This window comes from Silurus meridionalis, chromosome 9, assembly GCF_014805685.1.
Source record: "Silurus meridionalis isolate SWU-2019-XX chromosome 9, ASM1480568v1, whole genome shotgun sequence".
Classification (NCBI taxonomy): Eukaryota; Metazoa; Chordata; class Actinopteri; order Siluriformes; family Siluridae; genus Silurus; species Silurus meridionalis.
Window position 1 is genome coordinate 11,618,481 of NC_060892.1, and position 18,218 is coordinate 11,636,698.

At 39.1% G+C, this 18,218-nt stretch overlaps 1 protein-coding gene across 2 annotated transcripts; it reads left to right on the forward strand.

Moving 5' to 3' along the window:
- Positions 1 to 4,892: 4,892 nt before the first annotated feature.
- si:ch73-100l22.3 (centriolar coiled-coil protein of 110 kDa) lies at positions 4,893 to 16,944 on the forward strand. 2 transcript variants are annotated; one of them, XM_046857144.1, is made up of 11 exons: positions 4,893 to 4,916; positions 6,495 to 6,602; positions 7,609 to 7,734; positions 7,828 to 9,862; positions 10,788 to 10,888; positions 12,751 to 12,945; positions 13,105 to 13,215; positions 13,790 to 13,888; positions 14,935 to 15,048; positions 15,997 to 16,085; positions 16,488 to 16,944. In XM_046857144.1, exons 1-11 carry the CDS (start codon positions 4,908 to 4,910, stop codon positions 16,603 to 16,605), a joined length of 3,105 nt encoding a protein of 1,034 aa, XP_046713100.1. In that variant the 5' UTR covers positions 4,893 to 4,907; the 3' UTR covers positions 16,606 to 16,944. The 2 variants fall into 2 exon arrangements, with proteins under 2 accessions (XP_046713100.1, XP_046713099.1); XM_046857143.1 differs by lacking the exon at positions 4,893 to 4,916 and adding an exon at positions 5,606 to 6,394.
- The last annotated feature ends 1,274 nt before the right edge of the window (positions 16,945 to 18,218 follow it).

Sequence of the window (18,218 nt, forward strand, 5' to 3'; positions counted from 1 at the left end):
ATAGCTTTTTCTAGTGACTAGGCGCGTAAAACTGTGGACTAGCGCGTGTGGTGTGACGTGTAAGTGATAAGGTGATGGTACTGTTCACTATTTTTGGATGTGATGCTATTCTGTTTTTTTTTTCTTTTTTTTTTTCTTTTTCTTATCCAAACCCAGGTGATGGACACACGTTACCCACAATCCTTCAGCTTTTTCCTCCATAGTGCAGCTGATTTGACACAGCCTGTACTGAGTTAAAATGTCAGAGATCTTTTATGAAGTTTTTATAAAATTGTTTAGACTTTTGACAGTTGGCTTCTCCTGGCGGGAACTGCAGTGAGCGTTGAGCTTGTATGTGGTGTGTGAAAGCGGTCTCGGGCGGTTTAAAGTGTAGCAGCAGCGTCGAGTGCTTTGGCACTCGAATGCCGAAGGGACCGGACACGGTTTCCTTGACATCAGCAACACTGGGTCTTTGTGCCCCATTTAGACAACAACTATTTTCACTCTTTGTATTTGTCCAAAAAAAAAAGTACAGTGAGTTTAAGAAGAAAAGAAATCTCAGGAAAGTGGATCTACAGCAAGGGTTTGTGGGATACGTGTTAAAGATCCTGTGGTCTCATCACCTTCGTTTGATAAAGTCCCTTTTTTTGTGACGTGTGACTTTTTTATATTTTTGGTGTAAACTGTTTCTATGGTAGATTCTATTTAAAGTATTGGTTTTTTTTTTTTTTATTATTATTTGTCATTTTCTTTTTAAATGCCAGGGAAGTGACACTGCACTGATTTTTCAATGAGCAAAATGAAACAGAAGTAGTAATATGCTCTCTCTGTATTAGTTTTTTTTTTTTTTTTTACTGGAGAAAAGCCTTTTGTTCGTGTGTTGAGCTGTAGGTTGAGGCAGCACTAGTTAAATGTAAGAAAAACAAATGTAAACCAATAAGTGAAGGGTCACACCTTTCGCATTATGCTGAGAAGATATTCTACAAGCACTGTATGCAGTAATGGTACTGAATTTTATTTTTTTTGTTTTGTTTTTGTTTTGTTTTTTATTCATATTCCTTTTAAGTTTCCTTTTCATAACAAATGTTAGTAGGTTCAATGCAAAAAAAAGCTCAATTAGGCCTTAAAAACTTTACACCAGCCAAAATTTTCATTATTTCTTTTGTTTTTCCAGCCCTGACTTTGTGCATGCCTACACTGTACACTGTCTCTAGAGATCAGGGTTGGGGATTCTGAGCTCCATCACACCTGATTCGTCTCAGAAAGGGCTTAATGTTCAGCACATGAACGTGTGTTCGTAAGCCTGAGCACTGTTATGGCTCTCCAGTGTTTTAGGAACCCTGGTTAAAGCAGAGTTGAGTGACAATCCACAGATCCAGATAGCACGTGACTGCTCTCATCCCATCCCGTTTTAATCCACTATCAGTAGGCTGCATCTTCAAATAAAGAAATAAAGAAACGGCACATCCACTGAGCAGTACCGCCATAATCCTACTATTAAATGAATCTTTTCAGTGAAAGATGAAATGTCAATTTCAGTCAGTATGAGAATCTATTACTAAATGCGCGTAGTTCTGCAGTTTAAATCCACAGGAATGCTCGTTTGATGCTTGGCTGCATCATATCATGTTATCAAAGTGTCTCTGTTGATTATTCTCAGTCCACTTCAGGTTTGCTGTTAGTTATGATGGGGCTTTAAACATATTGAGCTCTTCTTAAGCTGCACTTATCTGGCATTTAGGTCCAAATAAATATTGTAGGTCTATTTATTATACTTCTTTTTTTTTAATTAGAAATCAGTGTAAATGAAGAAAATGAAACTTTCTCTGACTGGTTAATCTGTGAATTTGTTCTGTAATGGAGTCTTTGGTCCATTTTTGGCGTTGCTTTTGTAACCAGTGGTGGCGTTTCTCCTATCGGCTGTGGCAGTTCTGTGCGATGTTAATGTGTGTGTGTGTGTGTGTGTGTGTGTGTGTGTGTGTGTGTGTGTGTGTGTGTGTGTGTGAGAAGGAAAGCGAGAGAGTGTGTTTATTTTTTTTTAATGGGTTAACCTAATGCTACTAGCTTACTAGTGAAACAATGTCGTGCTCCTCATGGAAGTGCTTGTGCTCCAGGTAGCGCCACTGCCTAATACTTTTAGACTTGCACCCCTCCTTTTCCTGTCATTCGACCAGGAGGACGGGGTGGTTCGGCTCGTTCACAAACGTCATTGTTGTCGTCGTCGTGGTGACTTGGTGTAGAAGTGAACATATGAATTATATGCAAATGTGGGCGGTAGGGAAGGTTTCTGTATTTTTATTTTTTTTCCCCCCAGTAACCACAAACAGTAAGATGTTTCCATTTTTTCCATTTGTTTAAATGCTACAGCTTGTCTAATTTTTTTGTCTAATTTTTTTAAAGCCTTTTTATTTGAATGTATGAATATCGCATTCCTGCTGAAAAATCCGGTGACCAGATGCCAAAACACAGGCCGAGCTGCACAAGCTGGTAGATTGTCTTTGCCAGCTGGTAGACGGAAATCGTTTCTGAATTCCTGCCACTAATGCTACGTCGTAGACAATTTATTTCCACGAAAATCAACAGTGAGGCTTTTTACATCATCTCAAATATTTATTAATCAACATTGTCAAGTAATAAAGAAAGATGGGAAATAAATTACCATCTGGCAATCAAAGTCTACAAGCTCGATCGGTTCAGTTTGTGTTTTTGTAACTGGTCAGACCAAGCTCGAGTTTCATTTCGGCGGCGATTTTGATCGACTTAGCTAATGCAACAATCAACATTAAACAATGCAACGATTAACAATTACCTCAAGACTGTTTCTGGAACATCCTCTGATACATTAATACAGCTTCTGTTGGGTGTTTTTAATCGAAAATACACTTGCAATTCGTTTTGCCCCTTCAAGAATAGCGCTACCTCCCAGGAGCAGAACACTGTGGATATTAAAAGCAAACTGAGACAATCCTGGGAACAGCTTCCAGAATTGGCTCAAACACTCGCTTGAGATGACCTTGCTGAGAACAATGTGTATGTAACCACCAACTCGCACCCGTTTGACCCCGAGCCACAACCGGCTCTTTTGACAGATCAGTAGGAAGCAGCAGGCTGAGTGAGAGCTCGCTCTGGTCTCAGGTGTCCGCTTCTGTTGCTGTGCAAAAATGCAACACTTTGTCCTACTTCTCCTCCTGTGGAGTGTAAGTGTTGTGCGTTAACTACGCCAAGCTGCGTTAACACATCATACCCGATGACTTCTATTCGTACTTGCCTGCTCTGTTGCGTTCCCAGTTGCCTTTCACTTCAGGTCTCGTGGGAGCAGCATTGAAAGGTTTCATTTCTTCTCAAAGACAAATGAGTCTCAAATTCTTCACATTTCTCGTCCCTTGTTAAGGTTTAACCAAGAAACCCAGATTTCCCCCTGCATTTGGCCGCCGTGGGCAGTTTAAATCATTAACCTCTTATCGCACTGCTATTGTAATAGTTAACATCATTGCCATTGGTGTTTGGGACATGCTTATCACACCGCGTGACTTCTCTTCCAGATTCCTGACTCCTAAATCAATAAAACGAGGATCCCCTAAACACTGTCAGACATTTTATACATTTGTATTAATGGCACTTTGCTGTGCTTCTTTTAGCTTTTGGTGCTTGACTTTCTCACTCCTCTGTGTGAAGCAAAAAGAAATGTATCATTTAATGCAAAATCAATTTGTATGCAGCACTTCCGAGAGTTCGTTTTTCTTTGTCCCCTTTTATAGACCAATTTGTTTTCTTTATCGGTTTTTTTTTTTTCCTGAATGTCCCCCTTGTTTTTCTCTCCATCACTCAAACTGCTTTGTCCACGACAGACCTCATCATAGGAGCAATGTTTTTTTCTTTTTTTTTCTTTTTTAACTCCAAAGTACTCAAGCTATAAATCGAGAGGTAATGATCATAGAAAGTATCATCATCTTTATTTTTTTTGTCTGTTTTTCTGTAATGGGGTGTAATGAATTCTGTCACAGTACTTTTATGGGAATTATACATACAGTAAAAGTCCATTTAATTGTAAGTATTTATCAACTAAGTTATTGTACTTTTTGGAATTTGTAGATAAATAATATAATGTATTGGTATATTAATGCTGAAATTAACTGTATCAGTCAGTCCGGGGCGTCTTTTAATTTATTGATGTATATACTGTATGTTTGTTGATATACAACTTACTTTATTTTGTATATGACCAATAAACACATTTTGAAAAACACTGTTGCCTTTATGTGCATGTGTATGGATGGATGGATGGATGGATGGATAGAGTTGTGCTTATTTGGTTCATTTGATCTGGATGCATGACCTAATATATCTATATTAAGCATCTCCTCAGCACTCCACATGTTTAGGTTTGATCTTTTTCATTAACAGCTCTGCCACATTTCATATCGGTTTTTTTTTTTCAAGGAGATTTTGAAATGAATGTAGCAGAGAGTGACCCAGTTGGAACAACCTCCTCTCGGCGGACATATTTTTGGCTTGACATCTGTTTAAAACACACACACACACACCGGTCATGATGGATCCGCGTGAACGCACCATGCCGCTTCACGTGGGCGCGCAGGTGTCTCGGCGCGTTCCAGGGCGCGCGTGTCCGCAACTCTCATCAGCACGAACAGCTGATCAGGTCTGAAGACCGGAAAATGACAAATCACGTGTCTGTCCTGATCGTGGCTGTGAGTTATAATAAGGGACTGTGCTTGCTGATGTTTATCTGACTTTCCAGACTTTTTTTAATTCATAGGGTTTTTTTGTTAGGAGTTATAAACGAAATAATATCTCAAATAATGGCGTTTCAACCTTAATGCATTTGTCTGAGATTCTTTTTTTAAGTATCACGAAAGTGGATATTAATATGCTAGAACCTACTGTATGTTTATGTTTGGATTATTATTATGGTTAAGGTGAATTGACTGGGATCCGTATTAAAATGTCAATTACACGAACGTGTTTATGTAAAAAAAGAAAAAAGAAAAAAAAAGATTGTCTTATTTGCTCATTTCAAAGTCAGTTCCGATTTATTCAGTCGCACTGGTTTAGGTTTACGGTCTGTGGGTAGAAAGTTCAGTAGTTCAAAAGCTCGTGGCTCACTTAATAAATTTTTGTCTGTAATTAAGACCCAACTGATGCATAACCCTTTTTGTACTGCACCCAGGAAATTATGTTAGGGTTATTCCTTGCCACAGCAATAAGACTTTATAATGAGTATCATGCACTGCTGGAGCTGCAGGATTGCACTGATGTTTCACTATCCACTGCTGCTATCTGCACTGTTACCTCCTGATGCAACCGCGCGCTCCCGGCGCCTTGTCCTTCAATATCTGTCTGTCTGTCTGTCTGTCTGTCTGTCTGTCTGTCTGTCTGTCAGATAGATAGATAGATAGATAGATAGATAGATAGATAGATAGATAGATAGATAGATAGATAGATAGATAGATGCATGTGTAAAAACTTTGAGAAACGTGTATTTGTATACACTGTATACGACACTCTTCCCACTCAGTCTTTTGTTCTCTTGAGCGCCTCGGAGCTCCTCCACGCCTGTAGGTGGCGACGTGGCCGCAATACAGCGGGTAATAACACAAACAAACGCGCGGCAAAACCTGTTTACTTTGGTAAAGCTGGCTTAAAAACAGTAGGCTTATAAATATTGCGCTCGTATCACCGTTATAACCGCGCTTTTTTTTTTTTTTTTTTACGGAAACGATATATAAGCGACTTTACACTTCCAGTGCGCCTCGAAACACATCTATCTTTGGTCCTAAATACGCCGAGTCACTCAGGATCACGGTTGGGATTTTTTTTTTGTGCACCTGTATTCCGACAGATACCCGCTTTCTAGCGTTTTGTACTCTCGCGCTGTTTGCTGATTAGACAGTTTATCTGCCCGCGCAAGAGGCGGAAGCGCATTGGCTAATCATAAATCAGTAGGCGGGGCTTGTCAGAATGCAGCTAAGAAACGACTAAAACGTAAACACTTGGCCGGTCGCTAACGGTAGCTAAGATAGCACAAACGCCTGCTCTTTTTACATCCGTATTGTTAATTTATTATTAATTTAAAGTGGCGGAAAATAAACATACATAAGATTTTAAAGCCATTACAAAGAAATACTTTTTTTTTTTTTTTGCTACAATTCGATGTTTAAAGCATGGCTCTTACTGCTGGGATAAATTAGCTTGCTAGTTGCTACATCCGTGTTACGTGCTCTGGGTAACTCTTTATGTTAAGAAGATTTCCAGATGTTTTTGTTTCTTTCAGATTAGGATCGATTTAAGTGTTATGAGCTTGTTCCAAGTTACAGAGTCAAGTAAAGCGCTAGCTAAGGGGAATAAACATGAGCCAGTCACCATTGCTGCTCGTTTTCTTTTGATGTTGAATCAGGTCGGTTCGGAGACTTTTGTTGAACAAAAGGCAAATTTTGATGTAATTGCAGTATATGAGTGCACTATATACAATGGAAAACTATGAGGATTTTGTCCAGAAACAGGCCAGCCGCATGCGCAGTAATGTCCCTGAAAAGTCTGAAGCAGAATGCAGCCATCCATCATCGATGATCAGGTTTCACGGCTTGCCCATTCTGCCTCCTCTGGTAAGAGTTCTGTCAGTTTACATTACCCTCAGTTATTGGAAATACAATTTGGACTTAAAAAAAATGAATGAAAAGGATGTTAACACCTGTTGAATTCATGCAAAACAGGTATGAAACTAATTTTATATATATATATATATAATTATTCCCTAAACACAACTTTAGCAGCCATTAATTATCATGTTCACTGGCTTACATATGAGGAATTATGCACCTTTTGTCTAAAGTCGGTACGTCTGGTCCAGTCTCTCCTGTCTACCATACAGTGTTTTCCTGCTCTAACACACTGAAAGTTGAGTCAGATGTGTGAGGAGCAGAGAAAACATTTATAACAGATTTTTTTTTTTACTTCAGTGATGTCTGGTACAGATAGAGTAATGTTGCATTTGTGTGATCAGATACAGACCACATTTAAATGAAGTTTGGTTATTTGACTCTCATCAGGGTAGCTGCAGAAACCGGGCTGTCTACACTGAATGTTTTTAGACCATTGCAGGCAAAGAAATAGTCCTGACCTCATTGTTAAAGTGAAGTCCAAGTAAAAAAAAGAGGCTAAAAGCGCATTTTTTTTAGATTTACATGCTGGGATGTAAACATAGATATGGGTCACAGTATTGGAATTGTGCATGAAGGTTTACAATGGAAATGTGTTTTAAAAAAAAAAGGTACTAGAATGAATAAGGCAGCTAACCAGCGAACAACTAACAATAGCAGTGCAGATTAGCAAATGGATACATTACGTAAGAGTTACCATTTAATGACTATAGTGTACTCAGTCAATGTAACTATCAATCACTTCTGTCAATTGCACCCGAGGAATGGTTAAAAGACAAAATAAATGTATCAAATCTGTTTTTAGTCTCGTACATAGTCTTGATTTGTCTGCAGCTTTTAGTAAATGGTTGATATGTGATTGCAACCATTCTGACAACACAAGAAGGCAAAATTGTTTGTGCAGTCTATGTCAGCTGTGAACTGAACATGACTTAAAGTATTTGTTTTTCAGCTGAACAAAGATCAGAAAGAAGAAATGCGAAGCTTAAGAAAAGCTACCTCTAATCAGACCAATAAGAGGAAAACATCTTCACCCTCTCGGATGTCTTATGTACAGGCCATACTGGAGAGTGTTCAGGTAATACAGAAAGCAGTGTCACAGATATCAGCTTGTTACATTTCCAAGAATTGACAGTCTTTTTTTTATGCATTTTTCCTTGCATGGATTTAGCTGCGAAAGGTTCCAACCATTAAAGAGTTTCAGGATGAGACAGGCCTAGAAAATCCTTTAAACACTAAATTCCAAAGTACCACTTGCATCCCTGGAGGTAAAAACGAGTATAACACAGCTACAGAAGGATTTATCCATTGGAATTCATCCTCCTTAACTCCCAATCAACAAATGTCTAGTGAGAAAATGGCAGTGATAGAAAGTACACCTCTGACATCTACAGCTTGTGACGGTCATACAGCTTTAAGCCGTAGGTCTTTCGAAGGAGAAGATTCTTTAGAAAGCAGCCACACAACTGTTCTGTTTGGAGGACTACCTGTGTTTGGTCCCAGGCTGGAGCAAGCTGTTGAGATGAACACAGATTACGAATGTCACTTTTCCTCAGAATCCTTTTCAGAGAAGCATTCTTATCTAGATTTTAGCCACCAAGGGCTTTCATCTGGATATGTGACCAATGAAACCTCCGACATCACCCCTAGCTGGACAAACAGAACAGAAAATGTCAGAAAAGATCCAGAGGACAGGCATACGCATGGCTGTGAAGTTGTGTTAAATTCCTCAAACATGACTAATAGGACTGGCGACATCATTAGCCACACTCCAGTAGATGGAGAGGCCCTGGAGGAGGAGTATGTAGTGTTGAGCAACGCAAAGATCGATGAGGTTACGGAGCCAGTAAATTTAGCAGTGGAGCCAGAGCCAGCCGAAAGACCTTACCGCATGAGTCTGCAGAACCTTTTGAAGAAATCTCAAGAGTATCGACGGCGTCAGCGCCTCCTGCGTAACCAGGCAAAGCCTTTGAAAGCCAGCGAAGCTGGACGTGCCAATGAACACAGCCTCTCTGATAAAGAAAATGAGGGATGGCAGCCAGAGGAAACTGGGAAAATAGAGGTAAAGAGAACTATTGAGATCCAGAGGGAGGATCAGTTAACAGATCCACATCCCCAGATACACAAACAAAGTGGAGGGAGAGAAAGTATAGAGCCTTGTGAAGTCATGAACCAACACACAGCTTGCCTTAATCTCACTTCAGCCTCAAACAGCACGGGGTGCTCAAACGGAAAAGCATCAGCGTTCTCAAACCGTCCAAATATAGCTGTCAGTCCCACTCAATCCAGTTCAGCAAAATCTCTTTATCAGTCCAAGGGCAAGAAAATAGGCAGCATGCTTCCAAGACCTTGCCTCACAGGAAATAAAAAAATTAAGAATGTCCCAACTCCCAAGTTTTCCTTAAGCCCAGTGCGTGGTAAAAAAGGCAGTGTCACAGTGAAAAAGCCCCTGGTCAAAACGCCTGTCTGTGTGGATGATGAATCAAGGCCAAATCCTTGTGGGCAAAGCAAAAACAGAGCTGCGAGTCTCCTGCCAGGGACTGAGGGAGGTGTGCCTCTGTGCAAGACCATGGATCAGGCCAAACGGATCGCTCAGCTGGAGCTTAACCTGTCAAGCCTTAAAGTTTTAATCTCAGATCTGGAGTGTACACTTGCAAAGTCGCAGGAACATACTCCCGAAGAGGGAGCCGGCAACCCGCAACAAACCCTGCATTCGGAACATGAAAACATCTGTCTGCCTGGTAGTGAAGAAAAGTCTCCGTGTGTGGTTACCTTTAGTGAGACTGTGCAGCAGAAAGTCCTAACTAAGGATCATGGGATACAGCCATCACAAAGCATGACCCCCCTGGTGCATAAAATGCGAGTGCCGGAGGCGTTCTGCACTATCAATGGTTCAAAGCAACACTCTGAGAGGTCCGCTGTCCTTACAAATGCCAACAATCAGCTTGAAGAAAAGAAGAATGCCTCGGGCAACAAAAAGAAAGGAAAAATGGAAGACTCCCCACAAGGCATGTCTCTCAATCAGTCATATGATGTGGACACACCTTCGAGACTGTGGTCCCAGTCAGGAAAACAGCTGACCCCAGAGCTGGGTGGGCAAGAAGGTGTGTCACGTGCCAAACGCAGACTGCAGATGAACGCTGTGGACGGAAACACATCAGGCCAACAGAATGATGAGGAACAAGCTCAGTCCAGTACACCTAAAGGTGAGAGAAACTAGCTTGAAAACTTAAATATATAACTTATCAACCATTTTTGAAGACTTTGTGCCACAAAATATATTTCTATAGCTGATGCTTGCACTAATTAACAGGTGAACTCATTATTTCTATAGTTTTCACTTGTATACTCTTTAGTTTTATTTGTTGCATTGGTGGTGTTTAACGCTACAGTGTGTAGGATTTATTTTGGTTAGAAACAATGGGAAAAATGTGAGTCATTGGTGGACTTAAAAAAAAAAAAAAAAAAAAAAAAAAATTGTGGGAGGAAAATAAAAAAAAAAGGTAAAACATGATGTTCTTGAGCTGCTCTGAGTCACGATGGCAGTCCTGTAATTCAGTCAGAGATGTCTGGTTTGAATTGTTTTTTAAATGCGCACGTCATAAACCAGCTCAAATGTGTTCTACGTCATCGCTGAAACAAGTTAGCCCGAGACTTTATATCCCCAGATCTTATACCCAGCACCTTGAAAATACAATAAAACCTAGGAACTTTGACATGTATAAGTAAATTGTAATAAGCTTCTAGCATAATGGTTTAACTCTTTCCTAAACTGCAGGAAAGATTCTGTCTTTAAAACCATGATTTTTTTTTTTTTTTTTTACTTAATGCAATTTTTTTGTTCAAATCTCATCGTTAAGTCAAATGGGGCATATTTTGTCGGACTGGCTTTATGATCCTTTTAAGAGGATAATTTTTGATAAAGCCCTTTGTTATAATGATGATTGTGAGATCATAATCTTGTCTCACTTGCGATGCCTGTTAAGTACCCTGTGAGAAGTTGTGCTTTTGTGCAGTATAATGATTTTTGGCTTTAAGTGCTGCTGCGGTGATTAGTTGATCTGTCTTGATTAGAATGAACCATTATTAAAGAAATGATTTATACTGAGAGCTTAAGCTTTATGTTATCAGCGATGCAGAGGGCAGTGCCGGAGCTACAGAGGGATGAGCATGATTTGCAGGTCAAAGCTCTGATCGGGGAACAGCAAATACAACAGCGTGAGCTGCTGCAGGTGAGAGATGCAACATATTACACTAGACAATTCAGTCTGTCCTGCATTACCACAAAATGCAGTGCAACAGGTTGCAGCACTGAACTAAGTAAAATAAGATTAAAATGGTCTAATAAGTATATACTCTTTTTGTTATATGACTGGTTAGTGTGTTGTTTTTGGCACGTTTTCAACCAATTGGAATGTGACCAATCCAGTGTACAAAAAGTGTACATTTAAGTTTTCACTATTGAGTGAGGTTAAGGTTGGCTCTGTGCAGGCCACTCGTTTTCTTCCACTCCAAAACTGGCAAACCGTGTCGTAAAGAAGTGTACTTTATTCTCAGGGACATCATACTAGAGCAGGTGTAAGCCCTTTATTTCAAGTGAAGGAAAATCATAATGCTACATGCTACATAATGCTACATATGGGTGTAATAGTTAGTTGTCCACATACTTTTGGCCATATAGTGTATCGAAAGTTTTACAGTGTTTTTGCCTTAATATTAAATCCACAGTAAAATGAATAACACTGATTATCCTGCTATGTTGGCACTTGTCACGTTGTGGGATATTTTAGGCAGGAACTGAAGTCAGTTGCTCAGTCAGTTCTCAAAGTGTGTTAAAAGGTGGAAAATGCATGTGTGAGGATCTGAGTGTTTGTGACAAAGACTATGTTGTGATGGGATGATGACTGGTCAGAGCATCTCTAAAACAACGACAGGTCTTTTGTATCTTGTGGTCTGACTTTTTCTTTTATATAGTTTGTGTATGTCACTTACTGGACAAGGATTCATTCTGGGAATAAGGCAATCTGACTATAAGAATAGTTTATTTTGCCAATGTTTTGTTTAGACCTTTTATGGCATTTATGTGGCTATTGCTTTGACATGTACTATGCACCCACACATTGGTGCAGATTAAGTACCCCCCTTCATGGCAATAGAATTCCCTAATGTCACCCCACAAGAATTGTTCAGGAATGGTTTGAGGAACACGACAAAGGTTCCAACGTGCTGCCTTGTCCCCCGGTTTCCTCAGATCTCAATCCGATCCAAGAATCTGGGGGAGGTGCTAGATAAAAAGGTCTAATCTGGGAAGGTCTCACCTTGTGACTTACAGGATTTAAAGGATGGTAACATCGTTGTTCTAGATACCACAGCACACATTTAGAGGTCTTGTGGAATCTGTGCCTCAACAGGTCAGTTATTTTGGGGGCACAAGGGGGAGCTAGACAGCATTAGGCAGGTCGTTTTAATTTTATGGCTGTAAAGGGTGTATAGCAGTACAACGGTATTAAAAGCCATAAAAATACAGAATCTGTGTTATTCAAGGACTCTCAATTTGGCTTCTGTTTCTCCTTCAGAGTGCTCTGTAGGCTGTGTCCTTGTACATTAATTACATGCAGTAATTTATGCATCTAACAGGCCTGTAATGAACTTGGGCGGTTTTTGTAATGAATCCTGGCTCTCTCTCTCTCTCTCTCTGTCTCTCTCTCTCTCTCTCTCTCTCTCGCACGCGCTGTGGGTGTGTCAGGTCAGAGAGGAGAAACCCAGCCCCCCAGCCTTGTTGTGGGAATTGACACGATCATTTTGAAAATGAGACGATCATTTTGTTTAATTGATGATCGTCTGAGCTTAAGTGCTGATGCCTCAGTGCCCTGTTGCTCATGTCTTCAGTAGGGTGTCTTAGATGCCACCTCTGTTCCCTGTTAATATTTTTGTTACTGTCCTTCATTTACCCCATTTCATTTCAATACATTCCCTTATTTTCTCCCTTTGGACTCTTTTTGGTCATACCTTCCTCTCATCCATTATTTCTCATAGCCTCTTTTAGCCTTTTGTCTGTCTATTCATCCATTTCTCCCCCCTTTCTCTTTTTCAGTCTCTGGCGATGAGGTACCAGTTTCTTTGGAGCGTGTCCTTCCCATGTCCCAGCTCAGGATCACGTCTGGAGGACATGACAACCTCCTGTCTTTCCTCCTCCCCTGTTTCTGTGGGGCTGGGCTCTTCTTCCCATGCACACGAGCTCGCTCCATCTGAACTGAGTGCTCTGTCGGACTCAATGCACATTTCACAGGTGCCTTCCGCTGCATTGACAATAATGTATAAACTAATTCACAACAAAGGTTAACACTAGTAATGTTGATTAGGATAAATTGTTGTTGTGTTGCTGTTACATTTATTTGTCATTCTCTTTTGTTTTAATGGCTTGTGTTATGTTACTGTGCTCTATTAGTACCTTCTTCCTCTGTGCCATCGCCCCCTGGTGGCAGCAGCTGTGAAAGGCTACCTGACTCGCAGGCTTCTTCGTACAGAGAGAGTAGCTCAACTCATCAGAACCATCAAGGTGACGGATTCATATTCATCTTTTCATATCCTCTTTTATAATATTTCTTTCTTTGACCATTCTTTCATTTTAATGGCATTTTTTTCCCCCCTAAAATTATTTGAACAAATATCCAAGAATGTCTTTTTGTAATAGGCCATTAAATCCTGATGATAATAAATAGACACTTAAACCAGCACGAACGGCATCTTCTCAGTGGAACTGTGCTAAAAATAGTCTCACAGATATAACACATACTGAGCCTGTATTTGTCCACCCTCTCAGAATTACATGAGCTGTACAAAGTGTTCTGACTAAAATTGCTCACAGAATAAAACATGATACTGACGTTATCAAATCACGTAAAATTATTTCAACATTTTTACAAGTATCATGCTTGCGGTGTTCTCCATTTAGCAAATATCTGGGGTTTTTCAGTTCTATTAAGAAAAAGTGAAAGATACAGGGATTGTGTCACTGTAATAGAGAGAATTTTGTGCTATCACACTCATTATCTTTACAATCTTTTTGAGTCACATACACTGGTCACTGAACTCTTACGTCATTAGTTTCTGGGGCTAATTCTCACACACAGGACACTCAGCTGTTCCTCCAGGGCTTTCAGCCTCCCACACCAGGCCGAGAACACTGCAGCAAACAGGACCGAGTCCTACAAGAGAGAGTCACACTACAGGTAAACCACACACTATGGTCAGTCTGGATCAATTCTTCATACACACACACACACTCACACACACACACATACATATATACACACATATATATATATATATATATATATATATATATATATATATATATATATATATATATATATATATATATATATATATATATATAATCTTTAAAATATATGTGTACATTTTATGTAACCTGATATTAACATTAACAACAAGTAACAAGCAGTAGCACTTAATGTTACCACAATTACAAGAAGCTTGTCTGATTGTCTCATTAAAAAAGTCAAAATGGGAGAAAAATGTATGTGTCAAAAGTAAAGGTTAAAAAGTAAGGCTGGAAACTTTCCATGAAAATGTATTGGAATAAACTGGGAATTTTATCAAAAAAATTGCAGGTTAGCTTTTAACAGGAAAAAAAATCTTGGTTAAAATAACCAGACTGAATTTTAGTTAAATTTCTATCCTGCACATTCATTAATCACATGCACACAGCACACTGCAGGACTACTGAGGCCACACCCCCACATGTCCTGTATATTCCTCCATAACATAACATAAATCAATGTTTGAATCATACACACAAAATTATGCCAAAAAATGTCCACCATGGTGATTATTCACGTAAATTACATAAAAATAAAATAACATTGTTTACAACTACCTTGTGCTGTGTGTAAGCTGTTGTGCAACCAAAATATACTAACAATTAAATTACAGTAACATTTTTTTTTTTCAATTTATAGGCATGTCGACTTTATAACCAAACACAATGTTTATATTTATGCTTGTATGAGAGTTTATATAAATTTTCCAAAATGTCTAATTAATTTCCTAATTTCCCTTTGGTAATTTTCCAACCTGGAATATTTCCTAAATTCCTCAAATGAAGTTCTCATGGAAAGTTTCCGCCCCTTTGCAACCCTCATCAAAAGCAGCTTTAACATTACTTTTCTATTGTCGGCCAACAGTTTTAAAGAAACTTTGGTTTGGAATTTGTCATTTTTTAAATATATATATCTCTTCTCCCTGTCTGTTACAGTTGCGGTCGGCGCGTTACGAGCTGTACGACCTCTTCACCATGTGTCCTGCAGAGCGCATGCAGATGATCAGCTGGGACCGACAGCGTATCAGAGAAAGAGAGTTCAGATCTAAGGTAATAATGTAATCATGATCTTTGCTTCATTCAGTCATGTGTGAGAACTGTTTTCAAACAGTGCAGTTTATATTACAATCTCTCCATCAGATGGCTTTGAGTCTGAACAACAGAATAAGTCTAAAAGACATCCATTTTAAATCACTCAATCAGTCTGATCACTGGCTTTGCTCCTGTGTATTTTGCCATATTGATCCTGGAAGTGCGGGATGCCAATACCATCTGAAAGTGTCAAGCTGACAGCAACCCTCAGGGCTTTCGCAGCTATTGACTGTATGCCTGCTGGCATTTTATGAGGTTTTGATTTAGCTTTGTGTTTTTATACCTAAAATGTAATGATCATAGTAAATAATTTAATGCTTGTGTCATAGTCACTGTTATCATTTTGTGAGCTTGGTCAGAGAGTTGATTACAGTATGACATTAACAAGGCAAATCAGTACTATAATCTCCCAGCACAGTGTAGGCATCATCAGGATCAAACATTCATTTACAGTGTGTAATGTGTGGCAGAATAAAGTGATTCATACATATACAAATATTTTAAAAGGTGAAATATAAAAACGTGTGTGTGTGTGTGTGTGTGTGTGTATATATATCACACACTTTTTTTTCTCATATAACTTATATCTGATAAAATAATTTTGTTGATTCTGGTTGATGGTTGATTCCAAAGATGCCAGAACTCTATCAGTGAGCAGAGTTCTTACCAATGCCCCCCGATAAACTAATATAATCTACATTTTTAGATTGCAATTTAGAATAAACATTTTTAGAACTTGTAAAGCCCAGTACAGGTTAAACGTATTATCAGGATCAGTCTTAGTCACACTGATGTCTAGAAACTCAGCACACCCAGTCTCTCTTAATCATTTAAAGAAAAGTGAACACTAAAGAAGTTTATGTAAAGACTGAACGCGACACTGTGTAAATGCGTTTCCTATTCCAGGAGAGTACGGCGCTGCAGGGCAAATTGAAAGGAAAGGGTTCTCTGTCTGCTGCTACAAGAAAAGCCCTGGAGAGAAAGAGGACAATAATGTGAGTGCTTTTACTGTAGACTTACTGTTTTCATCATGTTTCAGCTATATAACTAAAAATTGAAGGTAATTAGTCTTTAAGTGTCTGATAGACGATCACTAGAATCTAGATTTCACACATGCACTGTAATTTCTTTAACCGTATTTTCAAGCTTTGCTTAAATATCCAGAATCCTGATGGTGGAGAAACTCTGATCTAAGCGGTTTTTATCTCACAAAACAAATTGTTTTTAAAGAAATCTGAAAGGACAGCACAGGGGACACTGGGCAAGAATCCGGTTTCAGCACTCAATAGACCAAATATAACAAGTTCTCATAAGTCTCCTTAGTTTTTCCAGGCCCTCAGGCCAATTTCTCCTGAGGAAATCTGATGTAACTTCTCTGCTGGTGTTGCTGTTGTCAGGTTACAGAAGAAAGCGGCAGAAAGGACAAAGCCGGCAGTGGGTGCAGAGGAAAGATGGACGTTTGTGCCAAACCCACGCAGAGTTCCAAAGAAGACTACTCCGTTACGGCGCAGGTGAAAAGCTTACACTTCTGCTGCACACCCAGACGCCAACACAGCATGGGGCCTTGCTAGAATATCACCATGTCATGTTTAATGACATGATGCCTTTATTTATTTATTCTTTTTTTTTTTTTTTTTAAGTTGGATGTCAAATTTTGGAAAAGTTTCCTATTTATTCATCTTGCCAAGTTTATTGTGAAATGTGGGAAAATACGGGAAAATACACTTGCAAATTGACAGGCTGTTGTTAGGTAATGTTTTTTTTTTTTTATACTGTCAGCTGTATGTTGACTTGCTTCTTAACTTATTTTGTATTTGCATCTGTCCACTTTCTAATAAACGACTGTTCTAACAAGTCCCTGTGCAGTTCTTGAAAATTAAAATTTATTTCTACAACCAATGACTGTACAAGAAAATAAAAATGTTCAGCCAAAAAAAAAAAAAACCACCACCACACCAAATATTTTTAAAACATATATTTTTTTATAATTGTATAATGCGTACATACTCTTCATTTAAATAATTAATCTAAATACAATCTGTGGTGCTCAACTGATGGAATAATTTACAAACAGCTTGTGAAAATTTGACATTGTTGGCTGACCCACTGATTCACATGATGTAATCCCACGGCCCATCTGCTGAAGTGGGAGACCAACAGGCTCCCATGTGTATGAAGTGTGCAAGAGTAATGGTGCTCAGATCAGCTTCCAGACCCTTCTGATCATTATGATGGGCGAAAGGAAGACTGATCAGTCACTCTTACAGTTTAACACGTGACCCCTGGTTTAATTCAATTCATCCGAGACAGAGGAAAAGATTTATTCACAGAATAAATACTGTGCTAGCCATAAAAAATCGGAGGATCTGCAATGACGCACACGTACAAGTACGAGCAAAGACATGACAAGTCTGCTTCTTTTTTTTTTTTTTTTTTTAAATTCGTCCTAAACATTTGCTTACAGCAACAATACTTCACCCAGAAAGCACACAGCACAAACACAACCCCATTCAGCTGCTCATACACCCCCTCCTCCCACAATCACTAGCTGGTGATAATTATGTGACCTAGTCCGTGTTAGTACGCAATAAAATGTGTCCATCTTTTACTACGGCCTCAGGCCTGCAGCCGTCACAGGCCTTTCATTACCATTAATTCACAAAACAATAAGCAGCGTTCTAATAATCAGCTCCCTGCTCTGTCATCCTGTCAGAAATTCAAACAGTTATACAGTTATATTTTACTTTTATCCTCATTTCTTTTTTAACATTGATTTACCAACTTCCTGTGCAGAGAAATCTGAAATTCTAAATACTGGTTCTAATTGCTCAAGCCATTACAGGAGTGTTTCTCACACACAAACTATTGGACTGTCGTGTAAACAAAAGCTTAAAATGGCCATTGTGTCATCAGGAACCATGTTGTAAAGTCTAGCATCAGGGGGAAACTCACTCCTGAATGGATTAAACATGGTGTGTAATACACCAGTGATGAAAAACGTCTCAAGCTGTAGCTTGATTGTGCAAATAATTATATTGGATTGGCAAAGCGACAAACTGATTGATAAAAAACAAAGCTTTAGTACTATGTGCAAATCATCAATGATGAGTGTCTTTTGGTTGTAAAAA

Bases quoted from the DNA above. Each gene is read 5' to 3' on its own strand.
- si:ch73-100l22.3 (XM_046857143.1), top strand. From the start codon at position 6,293: ATGAGCTTGTTCCAAGTTACAGAGTCAAGTAAAGCGCTAGCTAAGGGG. The intron at 9,863-10,787 runs GTGAGAGAAACT...TTATGTTATCAG, and splicing joins TCAGTCCAGTACACCTAAAG to CGATGCAGAGGGCAGTGCCG. The intron at 16,086-16,487 runs GTGAGTGCTTTT...TGCTGTTGTCAG, and splicing joins GAGAGAAAGAGGACAATAAT to GTTACAGAAGAAAGCGGCAG.